The sequence below is a fragment of the Curcuma longa genome, chromosome 2 (assembly GCF_044706935.1).
Source record: "Curcuma longa cultivar G26 ecotype Majalengka, Jawa Barat chromosome 2, ITB_CL_G26_1.1, whole genome shotgun sequence".
NCBI classification, from domain to species: Eukaryota; Viridiplantae; Streptophyta; class Magnoliopsida; order Zingiberales; family Zingiberaceae; genus Curcuma; species Curcuma longa.
In genome coordinates this window covers 8,995,264-9,018,748 of record NC_133862.1, presented here as the reverse complement: position 1 = coordinate 9,018,748, position 23,485 = coordinate 8,995,264, and the positions used below count along the sequence as shown (strand labels likewise).

Below are 23,485 nucleotides of genomic sequence, written 5' to 3'. Positions count from 1 at the left end.
TTTGATTTAATTTTTTGTGCGGTGATGGGAAGAAGGTTTCTGAGTAAGAGTAAGCGCGGGTGATACACCGCTGGTAGAAAGATAGGTAGGGATGAGTATAAATTTGATTAAATTAAATAAATTGATCAAATCAAATTAAATTAAAAATTTGATTCGATTATTTCAGAAGTTCGGTTATTTTTTAAAAAAAATCAATTAATTCGATTAATTTGGTTCGATTTCGATTTTAAAATTTCTTATTCAGTTAAATCAAATTAACCGAATTAATTAAATTAGAAAAATAATTTATAAATTTTAAGTAAATAAATTTATATAAATCCCTAATTCATTAGTAAAATTTTTATAATATTTAAAAAAAATTTGGTTAATTCGGTCGAAAACCGAATTAATCAATAAAATATTGGTTCAGTTTGTTTAGTTTTTATTGAAAAATTCGGTCAGTTCGGTCGGTTCGAAAAAAATTGATTTATTCAGTTTTCGATAAATTCGATTCAGTTCAATTCAATTTTAATCGAATACTCACCCTTAAAGATAGGGCATAGCATCTGTCGTTCTCTACTCTTGCATGTGCATGCATGTGGGAGGTACTTAGAAGAAAAACCACTTGTGAAACAATAGGCTTTAAGTAAAAAAGTGAAATTTACAATTTCTTAGCTAATCGATCTCATGAAAAAAATTCGACTTCATCAAAATAATTGATCATTACAAAGTAAAACATTATTTCGACTTCATCAAAATTCGATCGTTTTCTACTTCAATAAAGCTATCCCACAATTGATATAAGATATATAGAAAATCCTAATTCATTAATTACTACCTAAAATATTGCAATATGATCAATTACCAGAACAGACTTGTAGAAGAGGACAAGAATTATAATTTCGACAAAACTGAGTAAATTTCTCAATTTACCTCTTCATAACTAATCGTAAAACACATCATGTGGGACCGGAGTATTCATTGCATCTTTATTTTATCTCGTCCTTTCCTGTCTGTATTTCTCTCTTTTTCTTTTCCATCACTGATTTTTTTTTTCATCTTTTTCTTTTTTTCTTTTCGATCGCTTGCCTTCTGTATCCAGCCAGCGGGTCATGGAGTCCTTCCACCAACCACCCGCAGCGAACTTTAAAGCTCCAATTATATGTTTTGGCTATATGACGCTCACTGTGGCACAGGTTGCTTCGCCCAATTCTTGTTCTTGTAATTCCAGTTCCTGAAGCTTTGGAGGGGCACAATTCTTTACTGTATTCGCCTTTTATCCTTCAGTTTGGAGATTGCTGCTTGGTTTATATATATGGGAAATTGATCATATACTGTTTTCCTTGTTTTCTAATAGATTTCAACTCAGATTACATAATTTGGAATTTTCATGATTACTCCGATTTATTCTTTGACTGGAATCGAGAATTTTGGCTTGTTAGAAACATATATTAAGGGAGATTAGTCTGCATTTTTGGTGGTGACGACTGAACCACACGTACGCTGACATTAATTAATTTGATTTGCAGTAGGAAGCCATGGTTGTGATCAACGTGCGTCGGTCGATGATGGTGCAGCCGGCGGAAGCGACGCCGCAGCGACGGCTGTGGCTCTCCAGCCTGGATCTGGTGGTGCCGCATCACCACACGATGAGCGTCTACTTCTACCGGCCGGATGGGTCGGCCAACTTCTTTGACGCGGCGGTGCTGCGGGACGCGCTGGCCCGGGTGCTGGTGCCCTTCTATCCCATGGCCGGGCGTCTGGCGCGCGGCGAGGACGGTCGGGTCGTGATCGACTGCAACGGCGAGGGGGTGCTGTTTGTGGAGGCTGATGCGGAGGCGACGGTGGACGACTTCGGCGACTTCGCACCCACCGGGGAGGTGGAGCAGCTCGTCCCGAAGCCAAATGCAGACTACGCCGATGGCATCTCCACCATCCCGCTCTTGCTCCTCCAGGTGCATGCGTATTTATAACCCCATTTGATGACTTAATTGTTTCAGTCAAGTTTAAGAAAGACCTACGTATCCAAATGAAAATAACTAAAAAAAATAGATCTTACATTTGGATAAATTTATGGTAGAAAAATGTAAACATAGTGTGTCAATATTTTTCCCTTTTTTATATATATAGATACGATTCTAAATCTTATTTTTTGTGAAATTTAAATGTATATTGTAAAGATATGAAATTTCCTAATATGCAATAAAAATTTAAAAATATGATAAATAAAATACTTATTTTATTAGTGGCCATAGCTAGCTTGATCTTCTAATGTTTCTTATATCTATAATAGTATCTAAATTTTGTTTAGATCAAGCAACTAATTAAGTAGTGTTACATGACAAAAAAAAAATCACATATATGGATTTTTAATATTTGATTTGACTCTTATTCAAGATGAAATCTGCCACCCAGTGATCTCACAGGGTCGATTCCACGATCATTTGTGAGAAAGTAAATCAAAAAGCTATAATTGGCCAAGACAGTGGAGAACATTGTCTCAGCTTCGCCATGATTTGATTCTTGCCCACTTCAGTAATTCTGCTCCATCGTAATATACTTTGGGACTCTTATGAGTACAACTCAAACTTACCTAAAGTGTAAGAAATTAAACAAGACTAAATTAATCATACTTGAGGTAGTGTCATCTTATTTTTATGAATGAATGAAGGTGGGTTGGTAAACTGTGGATTAAAAATATGAATGTTTTTTAATTTTAATTTGTTTATTAATTTTTTTTTAAAAATATGAATGTTAATTTTCAAAAAAGATCTAATCGATGCATGCATTCACACAGGTAACGCACTTCAAGTGCGGTGGTGCAGCCTTGGGCGTCGGCACGCAGCACCACGCCGTCGACGGCGTCTCTGGCATTCACTTGATAAACTCCTGGTCCGACGTTGCCCGCGGCCTTGGCATCTCCGTCCAGCCAGTCATCGACCGGACCCTCCTCCGCCCTCGCGACCCACCCAACCCTACTTTTACTCACATCGAGCACCATCCCCCTCCTTCCATGAACAGTACTACCTCTGCTGCCCAAGTCCCAAGCCCTGCCGCTGCTGTCGGCATCTTCAAGTTCACCCAGGAGCAGCTTAACCTCCTCAAGGCCAAAGCTCCCCCGGGTGGCAGCTACAGCACGTTCGTCCTCCTCGCGGCCCACGTGTGGCGCTGCGCGTGCATAGCGCGCGACCTCCCGCCCGACCAGATGACCAAGATGTATATTCCAACCGACGGGAGACACCGAGTGCAGCCACCACTTCCGCAAGGCTACTTTGGGAACGGGGTCTTCATGAACGCGGTCATCCTAGCAGCAGGGGAGGTGACCTCTCCGGAGGGCGGTCCTTCCCCGGCGGCCAAGATGATCCAGAAGGCTTTGGTGAGGATGGACGCCACCTACTTGCAGTCGGCATTGGACTACCTGGAAATGCAGCCAAATGTGAAGGCTCTAGTGAGGGGCCCTCACACTTTCAGATGCCCATCCCTCAACTTCAACAGCTGGGCGCGTATGCCAATCCACGCTGCAGACTTCGGGTGGGGCCGGCCAATTTTCATGGGTCCAGCCCGCATCGCCTACGAAGGTCAGTCGTTCGTCCTGCCAAGCGCCGCCGGAGATGGTGGCCTCTCGCTGGCCATCTCCTTGCAGCCTGATCACATGTTGAAATTCCAAAAGCTCATCTATGATATTTAAGACTTAATTTGATCATATTAGATCATCTATGTATGTTATTTTTAGTTATGATTTGAAATTGTCATGTTTAATATTAAGTCAGTTATTTAAATTTCTGATATGTATAATGTATCCATGCAAACATTAATTAATTTGGAGTATGTGTTCTAATATTAAGTTGGATTTGCAATATTCAATTCTCTTCCATATTTGTAAATATTTATAATCAATTTGACATTCCCTAGCTAGACCAAGTATATATAGTGATGGGGAGTTGAATGGAGGTTCTTGACGCAGTCAAAGTCAACATAGACTCCATGTAATACATTATTTGACTTAGTCAATATGGACTCCGCATGACATGTCATTAACTTGATCATTATAGATTTGAGTCATTTAGAGATTTAATTGTGTTTGGATTAAGAGACGGGTTGGGTCGTGATAACTTTGGAAGAGCTCGACGTGGATTATGGGGAAATCAACAAAGTTGACTTTGTTATGGATTATGAGGAACTTGTTAATGCTTATGATGAGTTCAACAATACTTAGAATAACTTTGTCCCAGTCAAATTTGTATAACAAATTATCAAGGTTAAATTGGAATGAGTTATAGTCGCATCCATTGCGGATGGACATTAAGTCAAGAATTCCAGCTGTCAATAGTAATGAGTATCAATTACAAATGCAAGAAAGTAAATGTTGATTGCAAATGATGAAAGTTTGCAGAATTACACATGCTGGTTATGCTATGCAGCCTCTCAAAAATCTACAATCGTCCGGAAGAAACATCTTTTCTTCTTCTTTTTCTATATAAGGTAATAACTCTGGTAATAGAAAGAAGATATGCACAATTCGACTTAAAAACTACTCGACTTCTACTATTCTCCGTCTTGTTCTCCACTCTATTCTCCTATTCTAACTTGGACATCGGAGGAGCCAAGCTAATGGCGAAGCCACATATATCTTTACCCAAGCTTTAGCCTAGGGGTCATCCAAAGGTGCGTGGGGGCGAGGGAGGGAGGGAAGTATAAAAATAGAAAAATATGCGGTGAATTCTGTTATAGTTCAAATGTTTTTTTTGTTAAAAAACAGCCCACGAAAGACAAATTCGCTAAGACCGGACTCGGTGGAAGACGATCCATTTAAAGAATCCTGATCTAGTTGCAGCTAACTCAACCAAAATCAACAAAAGGTGATCCCGTAGGAGTTAGACCCGTTCCTCAATCTCAAACGGGATCACATATATAGGATAAGCTGTCATCTTTTTCTGAGATTTCAATCTTAAATACATATATAGCATAAAAGACCACCAATACTTTTATTTTAAAATTAAATATAATGAAAACTTTGAAACCTATACAAATAAGTTAGGATTAGTACAGGTATATATATGATCGAAAGACATATATAGGACCTACCATGAAGTATTCAAGCCGTTTTCACCTAATTTAGACCTCCCATCAATTCCCTCGTCATAATTATCTGAATTATTCTGCCTCCTTATTTATTTCTCACGTTGTGTCATGATGATCGAAAAGGCTAGCTTTAAATGAGAGTTTTGTCTGGAATGTCAGAACACAAGACTACTGCATTAACTAATTCATTGCTAGCTACCTACAATATTAATCAATTAGTTGGATTGCCTTCAGTCCTTCAAATGGATCTTTCTAACATTAACTCATGACGCTGACTTAACTCAAGAATCGGTATCATTTATATTCAATTTTTTCCCTTATAAATATTGACAGTGTACACAAATCAAAATTAAGGAATACAAAACACTTCAATCTGTTCTAGTTCCTTGCTCTTCTTTTTCTCTTCTATCTTGGTATCAGAGCTTCAAGCCAAATGGCTGAACAAACAATCATTGCCACTCTGCCCAACTTCTCACAACTGATTCTGATCAAATTAGACTTGAGGAATTTCATCCTCTAATGATCACAGGTCACTCCTGTACTCAGGCGTTTTGACCAAAACTATTATCTATCAGCATCACCGATTACACTAATAGCTGAAACAGAAATAGTTTCTGACCATACTTGGTATATATCCAGATTCAGGTGCTACAGATCATCTTATTGCTAATCTTGTGACAAGACTATTTCGATATCTAACATTGGGAAGTCTGCAATCCTCAGCAATGACAAAGTGTTGCAATTACGTAATATTCTATATGTTTTTGCTATTACCAAAAATTTGCAAAGTGTTTGTCACGACCCGAGAGGCAGTCCGAAAAATTTCGGCAACACCTCCCAGTATCCTTGACAATTCCTTAAACCACACAACCAAAAAAATCCAAATCAAAACATACGAAAGAAAACCGATTTCGCCTTGCAGTGAAATGGGGGCAGTCCGGCAGAACTCCAAGCTTCGATGTCCTTATCTACTAACCTGTACCTGCAACTAGAAGTCAAAGAATGTAGACAGTTAGCCAAAGGCTAAGTGGGTAATCAGGAAAGATGTGCATGAATTTAATCTTGTTTAAGAAGCCCAGGAAAAGAGAGTAGATCATAGTTCTTCAATGTCATTCTTAAATTCTTTTTAAATTCTCCATTTATATAATATGTTGTATTATCAATCTTGATTGTTTAATCATATCATATCCCATTATCATTAATATAATCTCATCGTGAATAATTTCTATCATCAGTGTCAACAGGTGTATAACAATATAACAGGAGCCAATATCATCAGAGTAGAAAAATAATAAAATCTCATAATCTAGGCTAACGGCGCCTCTTCAGGATATATTGTCGCATACGTTATCTAACGTACGGGCTTTCTCTCTAGCCCTCACCGGTGGAAGACAAATAAACACTGACCGTGGCCTCCGCTCTACCACAACGATATGTGGCCGGTCAAGTGCTCTGGACCGAGGACTACGTCTCGCACCACTCTTTGATGTATGGTCCAGTACTCTGGTAAACTCTGGTATAAAAACTAGGCTCATAGTTAACACCTTTTAATATTTATTATTTTCTTTTGCGTTATACCCTTTTTCATCATTTATTACCATAAGGGTTACATTCTCAATAGATATCTTCTCTACTTGGTCTAAATGACCAACTCAAATCAAATCAAACATATTCATTCATTTAGGTATCACAATCAGATTTGCAGGTAAGGACAAGTATCAACCAGATGTAATATCAACAAAATAAGAAATAAAAGGTCAAGCAGTATAAAAAGACAAGTATCAATAGCAGAGTAAATGAGAATATCTATTTGAATTTTGAAAAACACCCTTTCCCATTTTAAATCCCCCAGATGAACCCATGTGCGAACAGGAAATAAATCAATTATTTACCCTTTAATAATTTAATTATATTAACCCTATTTCAATATTTTAAAGGTCATTTTAATCCCCTTTTAAAACGATTATACACATACAAATATACATATATCAATTTAATATTTATTTATTCATGCACAGGAAAATTAAGAGTCCAAAGATAGAAGATACCCTCTTGATTGACGAAGCGTTGCACTAAGAATCTCCCGTACCAATCAATGTCCTGAAATTTACAAATACAGCACTACTAAATATTAAAGAAAATCCTAATTGCTTCTAAGGTTAATCTAACTCAATTACACTCCCGTTAATCTAAGTTAATCCTATTCCAAATCAACTCCTCATTTATTAGTCAAACCGCTAACCAAATTAACCTATGAAATGAATCCCTCTTTAATTACCTCTTAATCAATATCAAATTAACTAATAATTAACTCCGTAAATTAATTACTTAACTCCACTAATTAAATCAATTAATAACCTTAATTAATAAATCTATCTATACTTATCACCGCATAAATTAACTAACCTTAATCGATCACTTTTAATCATGTTATCCATTAAAGCATAACTAATTACTAACTATTAACTAATTAACTAATTATTAAACTGATTAATATGTAATTAAACAGATTAATACTCTAATTAAACTAGATTAATTCTTTTAATTAAATCGAATACTATTTGTTTAATCATATCAACCTTAATTAATTAACTAACTAACTATAATCTAATTAACTAATTAATAAACCATATTTACGTGATATTTGTTGGCAGCAGAGGTTCGGCGTCTGGCCGGCGATGAGGCGCCTTCTTCACACGAGAAGCGGGGCGACGTCGGATCTTGCCGGCGGCGATCTGGCCGACAGCAATCGCCGGTGATTGGGCGGTCGGGCGTTGCGCAGTGTCTCCACGCGACGGCAGCGGCTTCGGACAGAGGCGGGGCAGAGCAACGGTGGCAAACTAGTTTTGTTTGTTTCGTCTTCTCGAGACGAAATTTCTAATCTATTCCAATTTATCACAACTCGCTTCCATCACACTACAACAAAAATTGTATGTTGGGGCGCTCAAAAAGTGCCTCAATAGATTTATATTGTGACACTTTGATGAGGCATTAGGATAAAATGTCGTACAAGCGGGTGTCACAACAAATACTAGCGCCTCATCTGCTATATGTTGAGGCATTTTATTGTGCCTTTTAAAGTTCATTTTAAGGCATCCAAAAGTGCCTCATCTGCTATATGTTGAGACGTTTTATTTTGTCTCATAAATTTCATTTTGAGGCACAAAAATAGTGCCTCACCTGTCATATATTGAGGCAATTTATTGTGCCTCTTAAATTACATGTTGAGGCACAAATAGTGTCTCATATATCATATGTTGAGGCGTTTTATTATGCCTCTTAAATTACATTTTGAGGCACAAAACAGTGTCTCATCTATCATATGTTGAGGCGTTTTATTATGCCTCTTAAATTTTCTTTTGAGGCACAAAACAGTGCCTCGTCTATCATATGTTGAGGCGTTTTATTATGCCTTTTAAATTTTCTTTTGAGGCATGAAAAAGTGTCTCATCTGCTATATGTTGAGGCGTTTTATTATGTCTTTTAAATTTCATTTTGAGGCATGAAAAAGTGTCAGATGTTGAGACATGACAAACGTAACTATATCAACTCGATTAAGAATTATGTAATTTCAAAAGTTATACACACATTAACATACTTTACAGGGTATTTAGTTTAGAACAAGTTGGAGAGCATTTGCTCAAATATCGACCAATTGGTGTAGTTATGATATCTATGAACAAGTAGAATCAGCAAGTCAGTCTCAGTTTCCATGAACAGCTGCTCTTCAGATGAGTGTTTGTTGTCTCTTGTTCTTGAGCTTTGCTCCTACAAGAACAAGATAGAACATAAATTATGATTAAAATTCTTGAATTTTCATAGCTAGAACTTGGAAATCGGAAGACTAAGCATTTCTCTACCTGATTGTGAATGAGCGATTGGAAAACCTCAAGCTGCATTGTTCTACTTTTGTAAGAATTTTTCCTCCTCAAGCAATTCATTGCAGCTGTTTGGGGAAAAACGAAGATTACATCATTCTTTCAATTTTTTTTTCCCATTGCAAGTTGCAACTAATGCAATCATTTAATAGTAACTAAAATAAGGAAAATCAGAGTTAAGCATCACATGCAAACAATAGCATTATCAACTAAAATAATTATCTCTCGAAAATGATTAATGATCTAAAAGGAAATATCATACATTCTTCAGTTTAAGCTTTTGAAGATACGCCAGAACATAAGGGGAGACTTCACCTGCAAACAATAGCATTATCAACTGATCCACCCTTAATTAGCCCAGCTCGGTGCATTCCCTCAACCTGCAGCCCATCTTTCATTATTATTGATTTTGAAGAAATGTGCACATATCAAAATGAAGAAATTAGTAACTAATACTAATATATTAGTGGCTATGACTACACAAAATAAAAGCATGAGTGATTAAAGTTATTTAGTGATGGCAAATCTTTTCAATTAAAGGAAGGCAGAGGAAGGAAATTATATAGTGACAAGACCATTGACTCCATATGCTCCAGTGACATTGGACTCACCAAACACAATCTCATACTCTTACCATGCCACCGCCTTCTCTGTAAGTAGTTGTTCAGAACTTTTCAATTATATTTCTCTGTAAGTAGTTGTTCAGAATCTTTTCAATTATTGTTTTATTAACTTCTTATTATATTTCTTATATTTTGGTTTTCAGAACTTTCCTGGAAGGAACATCAACCGACTCCTGATGAGGTGCATCTAGTTTTAGTCGCTGACATTTAAAACTTTCCTGAATTCAGTCTTAGTTAGATGACAAAAGTATTACCTATCCATTGTTGAACAGTGTGAAAAAAAAATTCTAGTAAAAAAAATCATGGATATTTAAACTATGTTTATTTTGTTCATAGAAAACAAGTGCAAAAGAAAATGAATATTGGCAAATTGAGAATTAGGCAAACCTCTTCATAGACGCAAAATGTCCTTGCAGAAGCTATTTCTTCACAGTATATAGATTCATCAACGAAAGAAGAAAACCATTGGGTGGCAATTGCTGGTATCTGTTAATCATGCAAACATGAGTCAGTTCATAGAACATAATCATATTTCCCATGCCCCATTTTGTCGATCCGCAAATTCTTGAACAGCTGGCAAAAACTTTATCTTGCCTGAACCATTCAACTAGGTTTGTATCTCAGCTAGCTTATATCATATAAGCACTAAATGTGCGAAATGAACTTCAGATGGGTGGGGGGTTTTCAAATCTAGCGATAAAGATCACAATAATGTAGTGATGCAAGAGAACCTCGAGAAAGATGAAGATGAAAATAAACCAGAGAGGTAAATGCAAACAATACCTTGGAAAAATCTATTCCATATGTGATGTAGATTTTTGGAGAAGGAAAGGCAATCAAGAAAGAATTCCTGTGCCAAAGATAAAGTGGTTCGTGGAGTTTTGGTACCAGTTTTTCCAAACTGCAGCCATTGTGATCATTGGCAACATACAACCCAGCTTCTTTTATTGCCTCCACCCATTGCTTAGCTGATCCATCTAACAAAGGAACCTGCTTATTAGTAAACCAGTCAATGACAATCTCCTTAAGAAATTTTGAGTTAGTTGAAATAAGTTCAACTATGCCTCCCGAAACTATCTTGGCATTAGACTACATAAATAGGAAAAAGATAAAGGGAGCAGCAAAAATACATCTCAAGAATAAACAGCAAAGTGCAATTGTTTCTTTACAAACAATCCCATGGTACAATGTAGGAATGCAATGTCAAGAAACAAAAAGTAACCATTTAATAAACATTTTCTTGATATATTTAACCAGATAGCATACATAAGATAGTCTGATAGATCATACACATTTGTTTTTATTTAAATTCCTATGATTGATTGATCATAGTAAAACGTAGTCCTCATATGATATGCCATCCTCATAATGAAGTCATGTCCCACCTATTTGGGATAGACTTTATGGATTATCCTTCCATTGAACCCTTTGCAATACTATATCTTTAATAATATTCAGATATCTTAAACTACTTTCAATTATGTTACCTAAAATTTACTCTAGTATCCCTCTATCCCTCACGCCTTCAACATTAATCAAGTCATCTAGGGTAACTATAAAATCTATTAGTGATATTCATAATTTATTGTCATTTTAAAACATATTGAAGGTGTGAGGGGATGTCATAGTAAAACGTATTGGAATTGTATAGAAGCCTACCAAGACTTAGTTAATGAATCCGCTAACTAGCCCTTTGACTTAGCAAGTAGTGATGATCTCCTAGGATTATCATAGATAGCAGACTATGCGAAATGGTGGAACTCAATACCTCCTCACCGCCATCGATCTCAATCCAACAGTTATCGACCCCGCAGGCCTCCAGCGCAGACAGGAGATGCTCAACAGTGCGCACTCTCACTCCATCGCGGCATAGCGTGGTGCAGAGGGCAGAGCTGACGACATGGTCGATCGAGGCAGGTATCCTGGTACCCTTTCGGGAATGCAAATTTCTGACAACGAAGTACCTTCCCTTCCCGGCGGCCGGGATCAGACGGACCGTGGTGAAGTTACCGGAGTGAAGCGCCGTCCCCGATCTGGTCACCGACGATGCAAGGGTTTGCTGGGTCCGTCCCGACTGTGATCCAGCAAAAGTTCATTCTTCCGCGAGTTCGATCGGAAGGGCGACCTCTGAGTTTAGGGCTTCCGCGATTTCGGCGATGGATCGTGACGCAGCAGGAGGAAAAGACTTCGATTTCGAACGAAGAGCCGTTCTGGGTTGATTACGGTAAGGTCGAATAAAGGGTTCTGTGAAGTAGAAGAGGGGGAAAAGGTAAAAGAAAAGAAAAATAAAAAAATTATAATTCTCTTGATTTTATTATAAAAATGCCACTCAAATTTTAAGTGCCTCAAAAATTAAGTATTGATGCATTTTAACTAAAATGCCTCATAGTGCCTTCTAAAATTATTTTTCTTGTAGTGTCATAATCCAAACCAAATTAATTTAATTTAGTTCACATCAATAAAAAATAATAATAATAATTCTCAAATATGACAGTGTTGCTCATTTTACAACTGATAATGATGTTTATTTTGAATTTCACCTGATGTTCTGTGTTGTTAAGGATCGAGCTATGAAAACAGAACTACTTAGAGGTGCAGTTAAAGGAAGTCTATACTACATAAAGCAGCCCATACGCCCTGTTATCAATCGGACTGCTCTTTTCATATGAAACACACTTATGAACATGAAATATTATCAATTATTTATCTTCTCATAATTTAATTATTTTAAATATCATTTTAATTTTTTAAAAAATAATCATATATATATGTATATAATTCAGTTTATCTATTTACTTAATGATAGAACCCAAATCACAATGACAAGACGAGGGTGGGCCCAGAGGCCACTGATGGGCCGTGAGCCCGGTCGGTTTCAGCCCACGATCAAGGAGCGAATCAGCTGCCGCCATCGACGGAGCTCACGACAACACAACCACGTCATCTCATCCATCGGCACCAAACAAACGGCTCCAAAACCCCAACACCCGCCCGAATCCCGATCGCTCGCTGCTGGTCCGACGACGATGGGAGAATATTCGCACGGCGACGGGCGGCGGCAATCCTTCACGGACCTGCGTTCCAGATTGGAGAGGCTGGATGAATCCTTGGTACTCTTGCTTAATCGATCGAACTTGCATCTCGTCTTCATCATCTCCCCGCCTCTTAATCTCTGCCTAGTCATTGAAATCGGCCTCGGCGATGTAAACACGTCAGGTGAAACTAATGGAGGGGCGGCAAAAGCTGTCGAAGACGACGTCGAGCGGCGGCACGGAGAGGCAATGTTTTCTGCCCGATCTGCCCGTCGAAGCAACCCGTGAGAAAGGAGAGGTTTTGGATCGTGTCTCTCAGCTCGAGCAACGACTGGCACAGGTAGGATTTTGCATTAATTCGTAAAATCATTTATATCTTTTAACTTTGATCAAATGCTCCGGATTTATTATATCCTGCTTTCGATCAGCATAATAAGATTCCTTTTGCAGATCTCAGTAATTATTCTAGGGTGATACAATTGTTATTCCTATTTATGATGTTGAGTTCTCTTAAACACAACAAGAATGACGCCAAACTTCGATGAAAACTCCTTTGACTCACAGTCTGGTGAAAAGTATCTTTCAGCACTTGACATTTTATCCAGAGAGAATACTAAAGCAAAAATGGTCTAAAAATGAGTATTTTACTTGACTGTAGATACATTATTATAAAGTGCACTAGTTTATAAATGTAGGTATACTAATTTAGTATGCTCATATACATTCTGCAAGTATGATTCTAGACAGGTATCTTACCATCTATATTTTAAACTACACAAACTTAAGTAGATGTAGGTGTAATGATTTAGTAGATGTATTTGCACCTGTGTGTTTAAAAGACCCCAGCTTAAGCATCATATGTGGCCCTGCTAGGTAAATTTTAAAGTGAGTCGTATAGTGAACGCAGATGGTTACATATGGTAAATTTGCCTATGCAATTAAAAGCTTTATTTGTTCATTCAAACCAATTTAAACTCAACTAAAGTTACTTTAGTTAGTAGCTTATAACTTGTAAATGTTAACTTAAATACTTATTTTAAATATGACAAATATTTTTAGATATCAATCTAAATATATTTTTAACTATTTTAATAATAGTAGTAACTTCTTAGATTATAAATGTGCTATGCAGTCAGTCAATCACATACGGCTTAATTACACATGTTTTTGAAACATTGTGTATATTAACTTTGCAGACTTATATATTAAACGACATTTACTTAGATTGAGGGTGCATTGGTTCTATATTCCAAAATGCATTACTTTAGTTGATGGTATATAGTATATATATTCCAAGATGTATTTGTTTAGTAGATGTTAGTATACGAGTTAAGTAGACTTAGGTGCACTCATTTAATAGAATCATAAAAAATTGCAAACATGATACTGTGCTTTGTGGCTTTAGGAGTCCTATGGACAAGCCGCATGTGGTGAATGCTTCCTTTACTTGATCTTGAGTGAATGGGCCTTGGCTTGTTTAAACAGTACTTTCTTAGAATTAATTACTTCCAACCATTTAACCCCCCAAAAAATAATATCCGATTAGTGTTATTGAATGTGAATTTAAAAAGTAAACTGCTTATATATTTATTATTCTGCATTCATATGAACTTGTCACTTGAGTAAGTTGTGGTATTGTTTTGTCCTTTTTTCAATTGTTTCGTTATCCTTAGACAACAATACTGAGTGGATGTTTGGTTCTGTGGTATTTAATTTCTTTATTCTAGATTCATATGTTTATGAATGGCCAAATAAATATCACTGTTTCTTTGATAATATGTCAGTCAAGTAACAGTCACGCAAATGCAACTATATTATAAATCCACTAGTAGTGAGCCGTCACAGAAGCACATGCATAATGAAATACACTCAAATGTGAATCTCTATATTCAGGCTTTTCTTTAATTATTTCTTATGTTTTCATTTCCTCTTTGATCTTATAATTCATTCAAATAAATTTAAAATAAATGACCAAAATTTTCTCCTTTTCATTTACAAATGTGTATTATGAAATATGATTGCCGAATTATGAGTTGCACTATATTTCAGTTCTCAGGTAGGTGTGATGTTAGTTTCTGTATGATTTTCTCAGTAATTACCTTCTTCAACATCTTCCAATTGATTTCCTCAGTTAAAATTAGCAATTGAAGCAAGTAGCAACTCAAGCTCATCTACTGCAAGCTCTGTTGGGAACCCATCCAGAAGGCTCAATTCCATTTCCAGCAGTAAAGAACCTTTTTCCACTAACAATAAACAAGAAATAGTTCCTGCACAACAAAAGGACAACCAGCAAATAGTACTTGGGAAACCCTTCAGAAATAAGAATAATTCCAAGGTAAGCTTATCAGATATCTGTGTCAACATGCAATCTTATAAAAGATACCACTCTCGTGTTCTTATTGTATTTATGGTAGCTTAATTGGTTCTTTTCTTTTTAATAGAATAGTAGCTCATTTTTTTCTGGTTTCTCTTAATTTGATAAATATCATACTAGAGCTAAATTTTAGAAGTTGAAACAAGTTTGTTGCTAACTCCTATATATATGTATGCTTAAGCTCATAATAGAGAGAATATATAGATATTTTTTCTGATAAAAATTTTAATATTCAAGAATAAATAGAGATGACATGTACATGTATAAAAAAGATTCAGATAGAAAAACATTAATATTTAAGAACAATTATGAACCAGATTAATGACCATTACTAGATTAGATAACTATAAAAGTGTAATATGTTACTGTGGAGTGCATAAGGGATAAAGAAAGTTAAAGAGAATATTAATTAATGTAATAAAAATAATTTAATTGATTTATATATTAATAGTAATATGGTTTTGATTAGAATTCAGTGTATCTTTATAATAATTAAAATAAATTCAGCTCGATGACAAGGATGCTGTTTTTCTTCCCCTTTCAGTGTGAAATTGTAGAAGAGGAGGATGAATCAACAAGTGATCAGCAAGAAAAGGATGAGAAAATTCACACCGGAATACATCAGAAAAAGATGAAGTCCAAACCTGGAAACTCATGGCGATATAAGAGGTTACTGGGGTGTTGATCTGTTGGACTTGCCTCTTCAACACTTAACCAAAAGGAAACAAAAAAAAATTGTTTTATTCATTTATTCTATTCATTTATTCAAAATATGTTCTACGATTTTTTTAGATTGTTCTGTTTCATTACGGTCATTTCTGCCAGAATCTTCATCTAGAAGCTGATAATGTAATTTAAAGTTAGGACAGTTCATGCAACTGGACCTAGGACTGCAGAGTTCATGCTCCAGTAGTTAACATTCTTTAGTTAAGTTTGATTTATGATCTCTCAAAATTTTTTTTTGATGATATTTAAGTTTATAGAGTATCTCGAATAGGATTTATAAACTATTTTTTTAAGAAATTAAGTATCTGGAGATAAAGGATTGTCTTCTTTTTTTCATGGGAAAGTATCCAGATTAGAGCTCTTAATTATGTCTAAATTAATATTTTATAATATTAAGACAGCAAACATTATATGATGATCAATCATAATGAAATTGCTAAATTTTCTTCTTCCTATAATTATTTCATAAAACAGTTTTAACAATGTCAAAATTTCCCCAAACACCCTCCAAATGTATGAGTATTTATCTAAATTAATTTGCCATAATTTTAATCTATGATATCATTTATCATACTATTTTATGAAATATTTTGACACCATCGGAAAATATTTGGATCACAACTTTTTGGAATAGAAGGATTCAAATTGAGGACATTAAAAACTAAACCAATTGAATTGTCCAACAATTTTTTTCCAAACCAGGAGAACAAACTAAGTTTGTAAAATTATTTTCTAATTCAATCATTTAATCTAGACTCTAGCAAATAAATCATCTACTGTTTTTTTTCTTCTCATTTTGATTTTTTTACTTCAATCCATCATAAAGCTAAAAGGGAACCTTAGCACAATGGTAAAATTATTGTTGTATAACCTAAAGATCAAGGGTTCCAATCATAAAAATAATTTTTATAATACAAGATAAGATTGTGTACTAAATTCTTTTCCGGGACCTATAGAGTGACTGATCCGGTTCCATAGAGAACGGGTGATTTATTAATCTAGTGTTCATAGGTCAACTGTCTATTAATTTATCCGTTAATTCATCAAAGTTTACGACTTGATGAATTGTCTACTAATGCACCAGGGCTTAGAAGTGTATCATTTCTTTTGCAAAAAGTGGAATCTGTCATCCCATTGGCCCCACAGCTTAGAAGTGCCCTTTCTGTTGTAAAAAGTAGAATCCGCCACCCCATCGGTTTCACGATCATCTGTAAGAAGGTAAATCGAGAAGTTGCAGTTGACTACGACGGAGAAGATTATTATCTCAACTTTATCGAGATTCAAATCTTTATCCTATAACTCTGCTCTATCATAACCAACTTAGTATGCCCTAGAACTGCTCTTTCTTTTTCTGCATTAAGGTGGAATCCGCCACCTTCACAGGCTCCACACGGTCGGCCCCACGACCATCTGTGAGGAGGTAAATTGAGAAACTGCAGTTGGACACGACGCAGGAGGGTATTGCCTGGCTTCGCCGGATTCGAACTCTTGCTCTCTTCTGTAAATCTGATGCATCGTAACCAATTCAGCTATGTCTCAGGAGCCTAGAAGTGCTCTTTCTTCTAAAAAAGATGGAATCTACCACCTTAGTGGCTCCGTACGATCGATCCACGACCATTTGTAAGGATAGAAGTGCTCTTTCAATACATATACAGCTGGTTGAATGTAAGTATTTGACCTTAATATCAGTGGCACTCTACCTGTAGACCTTAAACTGCCAAGCAGCAACTGCAAACTCCAGAATCGCATAATAAATTAAAGAAACTACATCAACACGAGAAGTTCGTCGCGGTACTGATCGAGCCCAGAGTCAACTCCGCTTTGCACTTGTGAAGCTATAATAATACTATAATCAAAGGTCAACATCTTCAGTCAAAATCTGCTGTTGGAGAGCTGCACACGCAGAGGGCTCATGAACCCATCAAACTCAATCAAACTTCTGTGTATTCTTAAAATGTCCTTACGAGACGATTCTTAAAACTTTCATTAATCTCTAAATCTAATTTTAGCCAAATTCTTGTTGTTAATTGCTAGCTGTTAATGATTATGCTTTGATTACAATACCTCTCATTCATGTACAGCTGTGTCCTAAGCAAGATGCATGTGAATGGAAGGCAAAGTTTTTTTTCTCCCTCTGTGATCTCTATGATTAAAGTGACCCACTGGGCCAAGCCGAAGGCATTCCATAAGCCTTCTCTGCACTGTAGCTTCTCTGTGGTTCTTCCCTGAACATGGCCATGGAAGATAAAGGCAAGAAGTACAGGTGCAGGGCACTCGCAGAGGATCTATTGGGGAAGACGACAAGGCTTCCTGTTAAACTATGGCTAACTGCTTTGCGAGTTGGAAGAGAAGATCCGAGACGAGTCATTCATGCTGTAAAAGTTGGGGTAGCACTGACATTCGTCTCCTGCTTGTACCTCCTGAAGCCATTGTTTGAAGGAATCGGACAAGATGCAATGTGGGCTGTCATCACTGTGGTCGTTGTGCTCGAGTTCACTGCAGGTGACTGACTTCATCAGGCCAAGAACTGTATTTATATATTCTCTTTAATTCTTCTCTTTCTTTTTGCATTTTTCAGGTGCAACTTTGTGCAAAGGGCTAAACAGAGGATTTGGCACACTGTGTGCTGCATCCCTCGCTTTCTTTCATCGAAGTTGTGGCACAGAAGTGGGCAAAGAGTTTCATGCTATATTAATTAAGATTGTCTATTTCTAGTAGGTAAACAAAAAAAAAAAAAAAATCTCCACTCGAGCAGAAATGATTACTTTTTACATTTCTGTATATGATCTAACATCTGCTTCACCTTAGTCTTTCTCACCAGGATTCCTGGCTACATACTTGAGATTTGTTCCATACATAAAGAAGAACTACGAGTATGGCGTAGTGATTTTCCTACTGACGTTCAATCTAATAACGATATCGAGTTTCCGGGTGGAGAATGTGCTGGACTTGACGAGGGACCGTCTGTTGACGATCGCCATCGGCTGCGGCGTTTGCCTCTTCATGAGCCTCTTCATTTACCAAACTGGTCAGGCGAAGACCTGCACAATTCCACAGTCCACAAGCTTGAAGTCTTAGCAAGATCTATCGAAGGTAGCAACATTCCTAGCTAATTACTGACAATGATTAGTGAAACTCTGCTAACCTGTAGCTTCTCAGCTTGTGTGCATGAATTCTTTGAGAGCCATGACCAGAAATCTCCGGTCAGGGAAGACGAGTCATCCAAGGATGAAATTTACAAGGGATACAGAGCAGTCTGGACTCCAAATCCAGTGATGAGACTCTTGTGAGTTACTGCAGTTATTTCTAGATGCTGCTCCAAATCCATCGATTCTGAAATGGTGACATGGTTGCAATCTCAGGCACTCTTTGCGAGCTGGGAACCGAGGCACTCCAGACACTGCTACAGGTTTCCATGGGAGCAGCACTATGTAAGGGAAGGTAGAAAGACTGACACTATTACAGGAGCGCTTATTCAAGAGTTCTTGTCTATTTTTAAATGTAGAAACGCACTCTAGATCTTCCTCTCTGGTAAACCCGGAGAAGACTTGCTTTTCCTCGAAAGCAACCGCTTTCTTAAAAATCCCTGTTTCTAAGACGGGCCTACTCTACTCGCCTAAAGGATGCAAACGAACTTGCTCGGAGAGAAGGCATCTTACACTCTTTCTCATTGGGCGTATATTCCCCCGTCTCAACGTCGCGTTATATTATAGTAAGGCGTTCGACTTATTATTATATTAGGGGCGGAATTTACTTGATTTTAGGATATTCAAAAGCCCTATTACAAGACTGTGACTTATATAACGCAAAGCAAGGGGCATCGCTCTAATTACTTATGGTTTAACCTTCCTTTTGAATGCCGCCGGTTGTAACCGATAGCGAGTCAAAAAAAGATCTTTCGATCAGAAAAGAAAGAGCTTTCCCCTAATCTCTACTACTCCCGTCAAGCAATAGACCTAAGACCCCAAAGCTGCAGGTAAAAGGGAAGGTTGTTTTAACAACTTTTGTTCTTCCTTACCTTTACTAGAAGTTTTTTGATAAAGAGGTATAATATAAGAGACAACAACTCAAGTGCCCTTCTAAGTTAATTTGCCCGCGTACCCACTCTTCTTTCACTTCTTGCTTACCTGATCGCATCCCTACCTTCCAAGACGAGTCGGGGAAGGTCAACACTAAACTCATATATAGAAGAGACAAGGCTCCGTTAAAATGATCTTTGTTGGTTTGATTATATTACTTTTGAATTAAATTTGTTCGGAATTTATATTTATTTTAGGGGATCGGGCCATTTCTATTATTTCATGGGCAAGCAGACGAATCTGCAGAGGACTAGGAGGCAGAGGGGTTAGTGGAAATGGACAGAGGGCAGACGAAAGCGAGCATCAACTAAGAGAAGAGAAAAAAGCTAGCTCCCAGGGAAGGCTTGAATTCCAGTTGCCTAAAATAAATATAAAGAAATTATAGTAAGGGAGAAGATGAAAGAAGTGGAGCTCACCCACGTAGCAAGTGGAACGCGAGGAAGGGCAGCCGCAGTCGGTGACGGAGGCGGGGAATCTGAGTCAATGGCAACCGAATCCAAAGCATGGGCATCGGGTGATCAGACCTAGCGAAGACAGTCCCAGAAGCAAGAGTTCAGTTGCTTTGATTTCGCGTAGCTCAGCCGGTCAGAACTGACTTATATTATAAGAGAGAAGAAAGGATTGACTATCTTTTTGGCCGACCAGCCAGCCTATATTGGATGCACTCGCTTCATAAGTTCTCATTTGTCTCTTCGTGAAAATCTTTTGTTCAAATCATGTTGCTGTTGTCACTAATCTTATCAGCTTTGGGCAGCCGCAGTCGGTGACGAAGGCGTAAGTTTCCAATGCGAATGGAAGAGAGCTCGGGCTTCGGAACCGTCCTCTCGAAGCTATGCTCCCCGGGCCCTGCCCTTGACCTGAAGACTTGTAGGTTCGCTGGATTGCAGAGATCGCGCTGTCGCTTGACTCTGCCCGAGCACCATATCAAATCAAAGCACCGCGTAGTGGGATGGGATAGGTCGTCCTCTCTGCCTCTCCTCACCTGCCTGATCTACTCTACCGCTCCGTGGGCTGCCTCTACCCGACCGGAAGAGCGGCGACTAATTGGATCTCAGGCCCAATATATAGTAAGGGCCGCCATACTACAATAAATCTGAGGAGAGTCTGATTCTAATTCTAATAGGATGGGCAAAGTTGAGCGCGCAGTAGCAGTAAATAAGCAGTCAGTGAGAAGGAGATGATAGCCATGAGTGAAGCTATGCCAATCATTGGAGGTGCGGCGGAGGTCGGTGCATTCATTCGGGACGGGACTTATATTAATTAAAAAGACAGAAGACAGTCGAGGAAAGACGAGCCGGTGGTGAGGATCAGTCGCTATAGAGGTTCGCCGACTATGGAATGTTAGAGCCCACCTTTGAGCCTATTATATAATGTGGATGCGAGGTGCGCAGCGAGATCGACAGCGAGTTAAATCTTTGCAATCCTCACGAGCAGTCCGCAATTGAAGCAATTGAATGCAGTACCTATCGAAGCAATCCAAAGAAATCAACAGCAATCCTATGGCTCTCTTCTGTTATTCATATCATCCACTCCCTGAATTAGGTTCTACCAGCGAGCCGACCTTAGAATATTGGAGATCCCGTGACGCCGCTCAGGCAGGTATGGGTAGGGAGGGAAAGCTCAGTCGACGAGAGGAATGCATCCCAAGAGCCTTTCACTCCTAGCCCCCAGTCTTCCCGGAGACCTTTGACAACAATGGCACAATAAGATGCTCAATTCGGTCTCGGTCGCACACGTGTCCTACTCATTCACCAATGAAGCAATCGATCGAAAGATTATCTTCGGCTCGGCCGGGCTGCGTCACTATTCATCAATCAAGAACTCTTTTTCGGTGACAATAAGAATATCAAGCAAGAAAGACAGAACAGAGTCGGCCAAGCGCTCCTTGAAGTCGCTCTCGACATCGGATCGAACATCTCATTCGAACAAATGTAGGGAAGATGTCCATCCAAATAAGGAACAATAGGCTCCAAAAGCGTATGGGCGGGGCCTCTCTCGCCTTCACTCTCTTTGGACTGCTTCCCAGGTAGATCGAACACAATGCTATCAAATATCATCGGTGAAAGACTGAGCTATCAACTAGTAGATGAGTTCGTGCTAGGCATTCCGCGTCACTGGGTCTTAATAAAGAACCTTGTCTTTGACCATTGAGTCTTCAGCCACTCACTCTAGAGATCAGATCGGCTGACATAAAGAACTTGGATAGGGACTTGATTTAGATCTGTTCAAAGGGCAAGGAGCCTAGTAAGACTCGGAAGGATTTATCCAGGCTGGTCAATTCATACCTTCTTCTTTTCGCTAAGCCCTTTCTTCGGAGTCACGGGAGCTCATGAGATGATGAGTGCCATGCGGGACAGAGACTCCTATCCAAACAAAGTAGCCGAATAGTTGAACTCATGACAAGCACAGGTATGAAGGCAAGGCGGAGGCCTATTCCCAATCCAGTGCCCTCAGCCCTCCCGAAGGACCGGAATGCCCGCTGCTCGAGGGAAGTCGATGGGCCCAGCTGCACAGTCCAAGCTCAGAGTAGCAACAGGAAGCACCACGTAGACAGACACTCGATGGCAGAGCGGACAGTCGGAGCTCCGTGAATGATCCGATCCTATCCAAATCAGATCCGACATAGTAGATGCTTGACTCTTAATGAAAGAATAATTGGTAGGGACTGATAGTGATGAGGAGCGAAGAAGTGCAGACGACGCCGGACCAGATCTAGAACTCAAGGGAGGTCTTCCTCTGCCAGCTACCACGGACTCTTCCCTCTTACTAGCCCGCTTCACTACTCTAAGGTGCAATGGTTTGTGCCCCGCTACGGCATGGCTTCTTCTTGGGAGGATCCTCCACGTGAGCTTTCTTCGCTTCAATCGAGGCTTATCTCTTTCTCCCGGGCACTGCTTAGCCAGTCGTTTCCTTCTACTAGGAGGTCTTCTCTATCACCAGAGCTTGAACCTTGACTTCTTGATTACTAATGGGGAGACAGACTTCTTAGAAGAGTACCCCGCTGTCTCCGACTTCGCTTATATTTAGAAGTAGGGAACCGCATTTGCTCTTCGCACATCGGTAGAGAGACTCTCCATCTCCGATGCATGGTCTCCTAACCTTGGTATTTGACTCTTCTTTCTTGCTGCTCTATCTTGGCCCAAGGGAAGGGAATGATGGCTGGCACCAGGCCGTCCGAAAGAGTGAGACGAGATGGGGAGGATCATCAAATGATCAGTGAAAGAGCCTAGAAGATTCAGGAAGGTCTTCGTCACGATCTTCGGGGTGGTTCTTTCGACTTCGCTTCCACTCGGCTACTTCCTTTTGCGGGAAGCTCTCCTTCGACTTCGCTGATGTGAGAAAAGAGCTTGTTTATGGAGGTCTTGTAACATTCGTGCCATAGGAAAACTCATTCCATCTACTCTCCTTTAGCGCTCACACGGATAAAGGTTCATGCTTCTAACCTCCGCTACTGCTTTTGCTACTCTGCTCTCGATCCACTCCATCCCCAGACCTCTCTCCTCTCGCCTCAGGCTACTGAATAGAGGAGGCAGTAGGGAATTAACAAGTCAAAGTAAAGGGCCGTTAGGGCTCGCCGTAATTTAGGGCATCGTAAGATGGCTCGACCATAATATTAGGGAGATCTTAGTAATATTAAGTCAAGATTATTTGCTTTGCAGCTTGACCTATTCCTGCAGATACATTCTTTGGACTACAGTTCAATTGAAAACAA

The 23,485-nt window shown here is 38.7% G+C and overlaps 3 protein-coding genes and 1 pseudogene across 3 annotated transcripts; 3 read left to right on the top strand and 1 right to left on the bottom strand.

The window, feature by feature from the left end:
• Positions 1–1,517: 1,517 nt before the first annotated feature.
• LOC141822293 (hydroxycinnamoyltransferase-like) lies at positions 1,518–3,667 on the top strand. The gene is made up of 2 exons (XM_074709734.1): positions 1,518–1,934; positions 2,777–3,667. Exons 1-2 carry the CDS (start codon positions 1,518–1,520, stop codon positions 3,665–3,667), a joined length of 1,308 nt encoding a protein of 435 aa, XP_074565835.1.
• A 4,991-nt stretch (positions 3,668–8,658) lies between these two features.
• Positions 8,659–12,474, bottom strand: LOC141821545 (putative UDP-3-O-acyl-N-acetylglucosamine deacetylase 1, mitochondrial). Its single transcript, XM_074708940.1, has 7 exons — positions 12,421–12,474; positions 11,331–11,636; positions 10,346–10,552; positions 9,950–10,048; positions 9,255–9,319; positions 8,922–9,007; positions 8,659–8,829 (listed from the first exon to the last, which is right to left on the bottom strand). Exons 1-6 carry the CDS (start codon positions 12,472–12,474, stop codon positions 8,965–8,967), a joined length of 774 nt encoding a protein of 257 aa, XP_074565041.1. The 3' UTR covers positions 8,659–8,829; positions 8,922–8,964.
• A 114-nt stretch (positions 12,475–12,588) lies between these two features.
• LOC141817019 (uncharacterized) lies at positions 12,589–15,662 on the top strand. The gene is made up of 4 exons (XM_074704724.1): positions 12,589–12,672; positions 12,779–12,934; positions 14,726–14,929; positions 15,513–15,662. Exons 1-4 carry the CDS (start codon positions 12,589–12,591, stop codon positions 15,651–15,653), a joined length of 585 nt encoding a protein of 194 aa, XP_074560825.1. The 3' UTR covers positions 15,654–15,662.
• A 1,563-nt stretch (positions 15,663–17,225) lies between these two features.
• Positions 17,226–22,800, top strand: LOC141821543 (aluminum-activated malate transporter 12-like; annotated as a pseudogene).
• Positions 22,801–23,485: the final 685 nt, after the last annotated feature.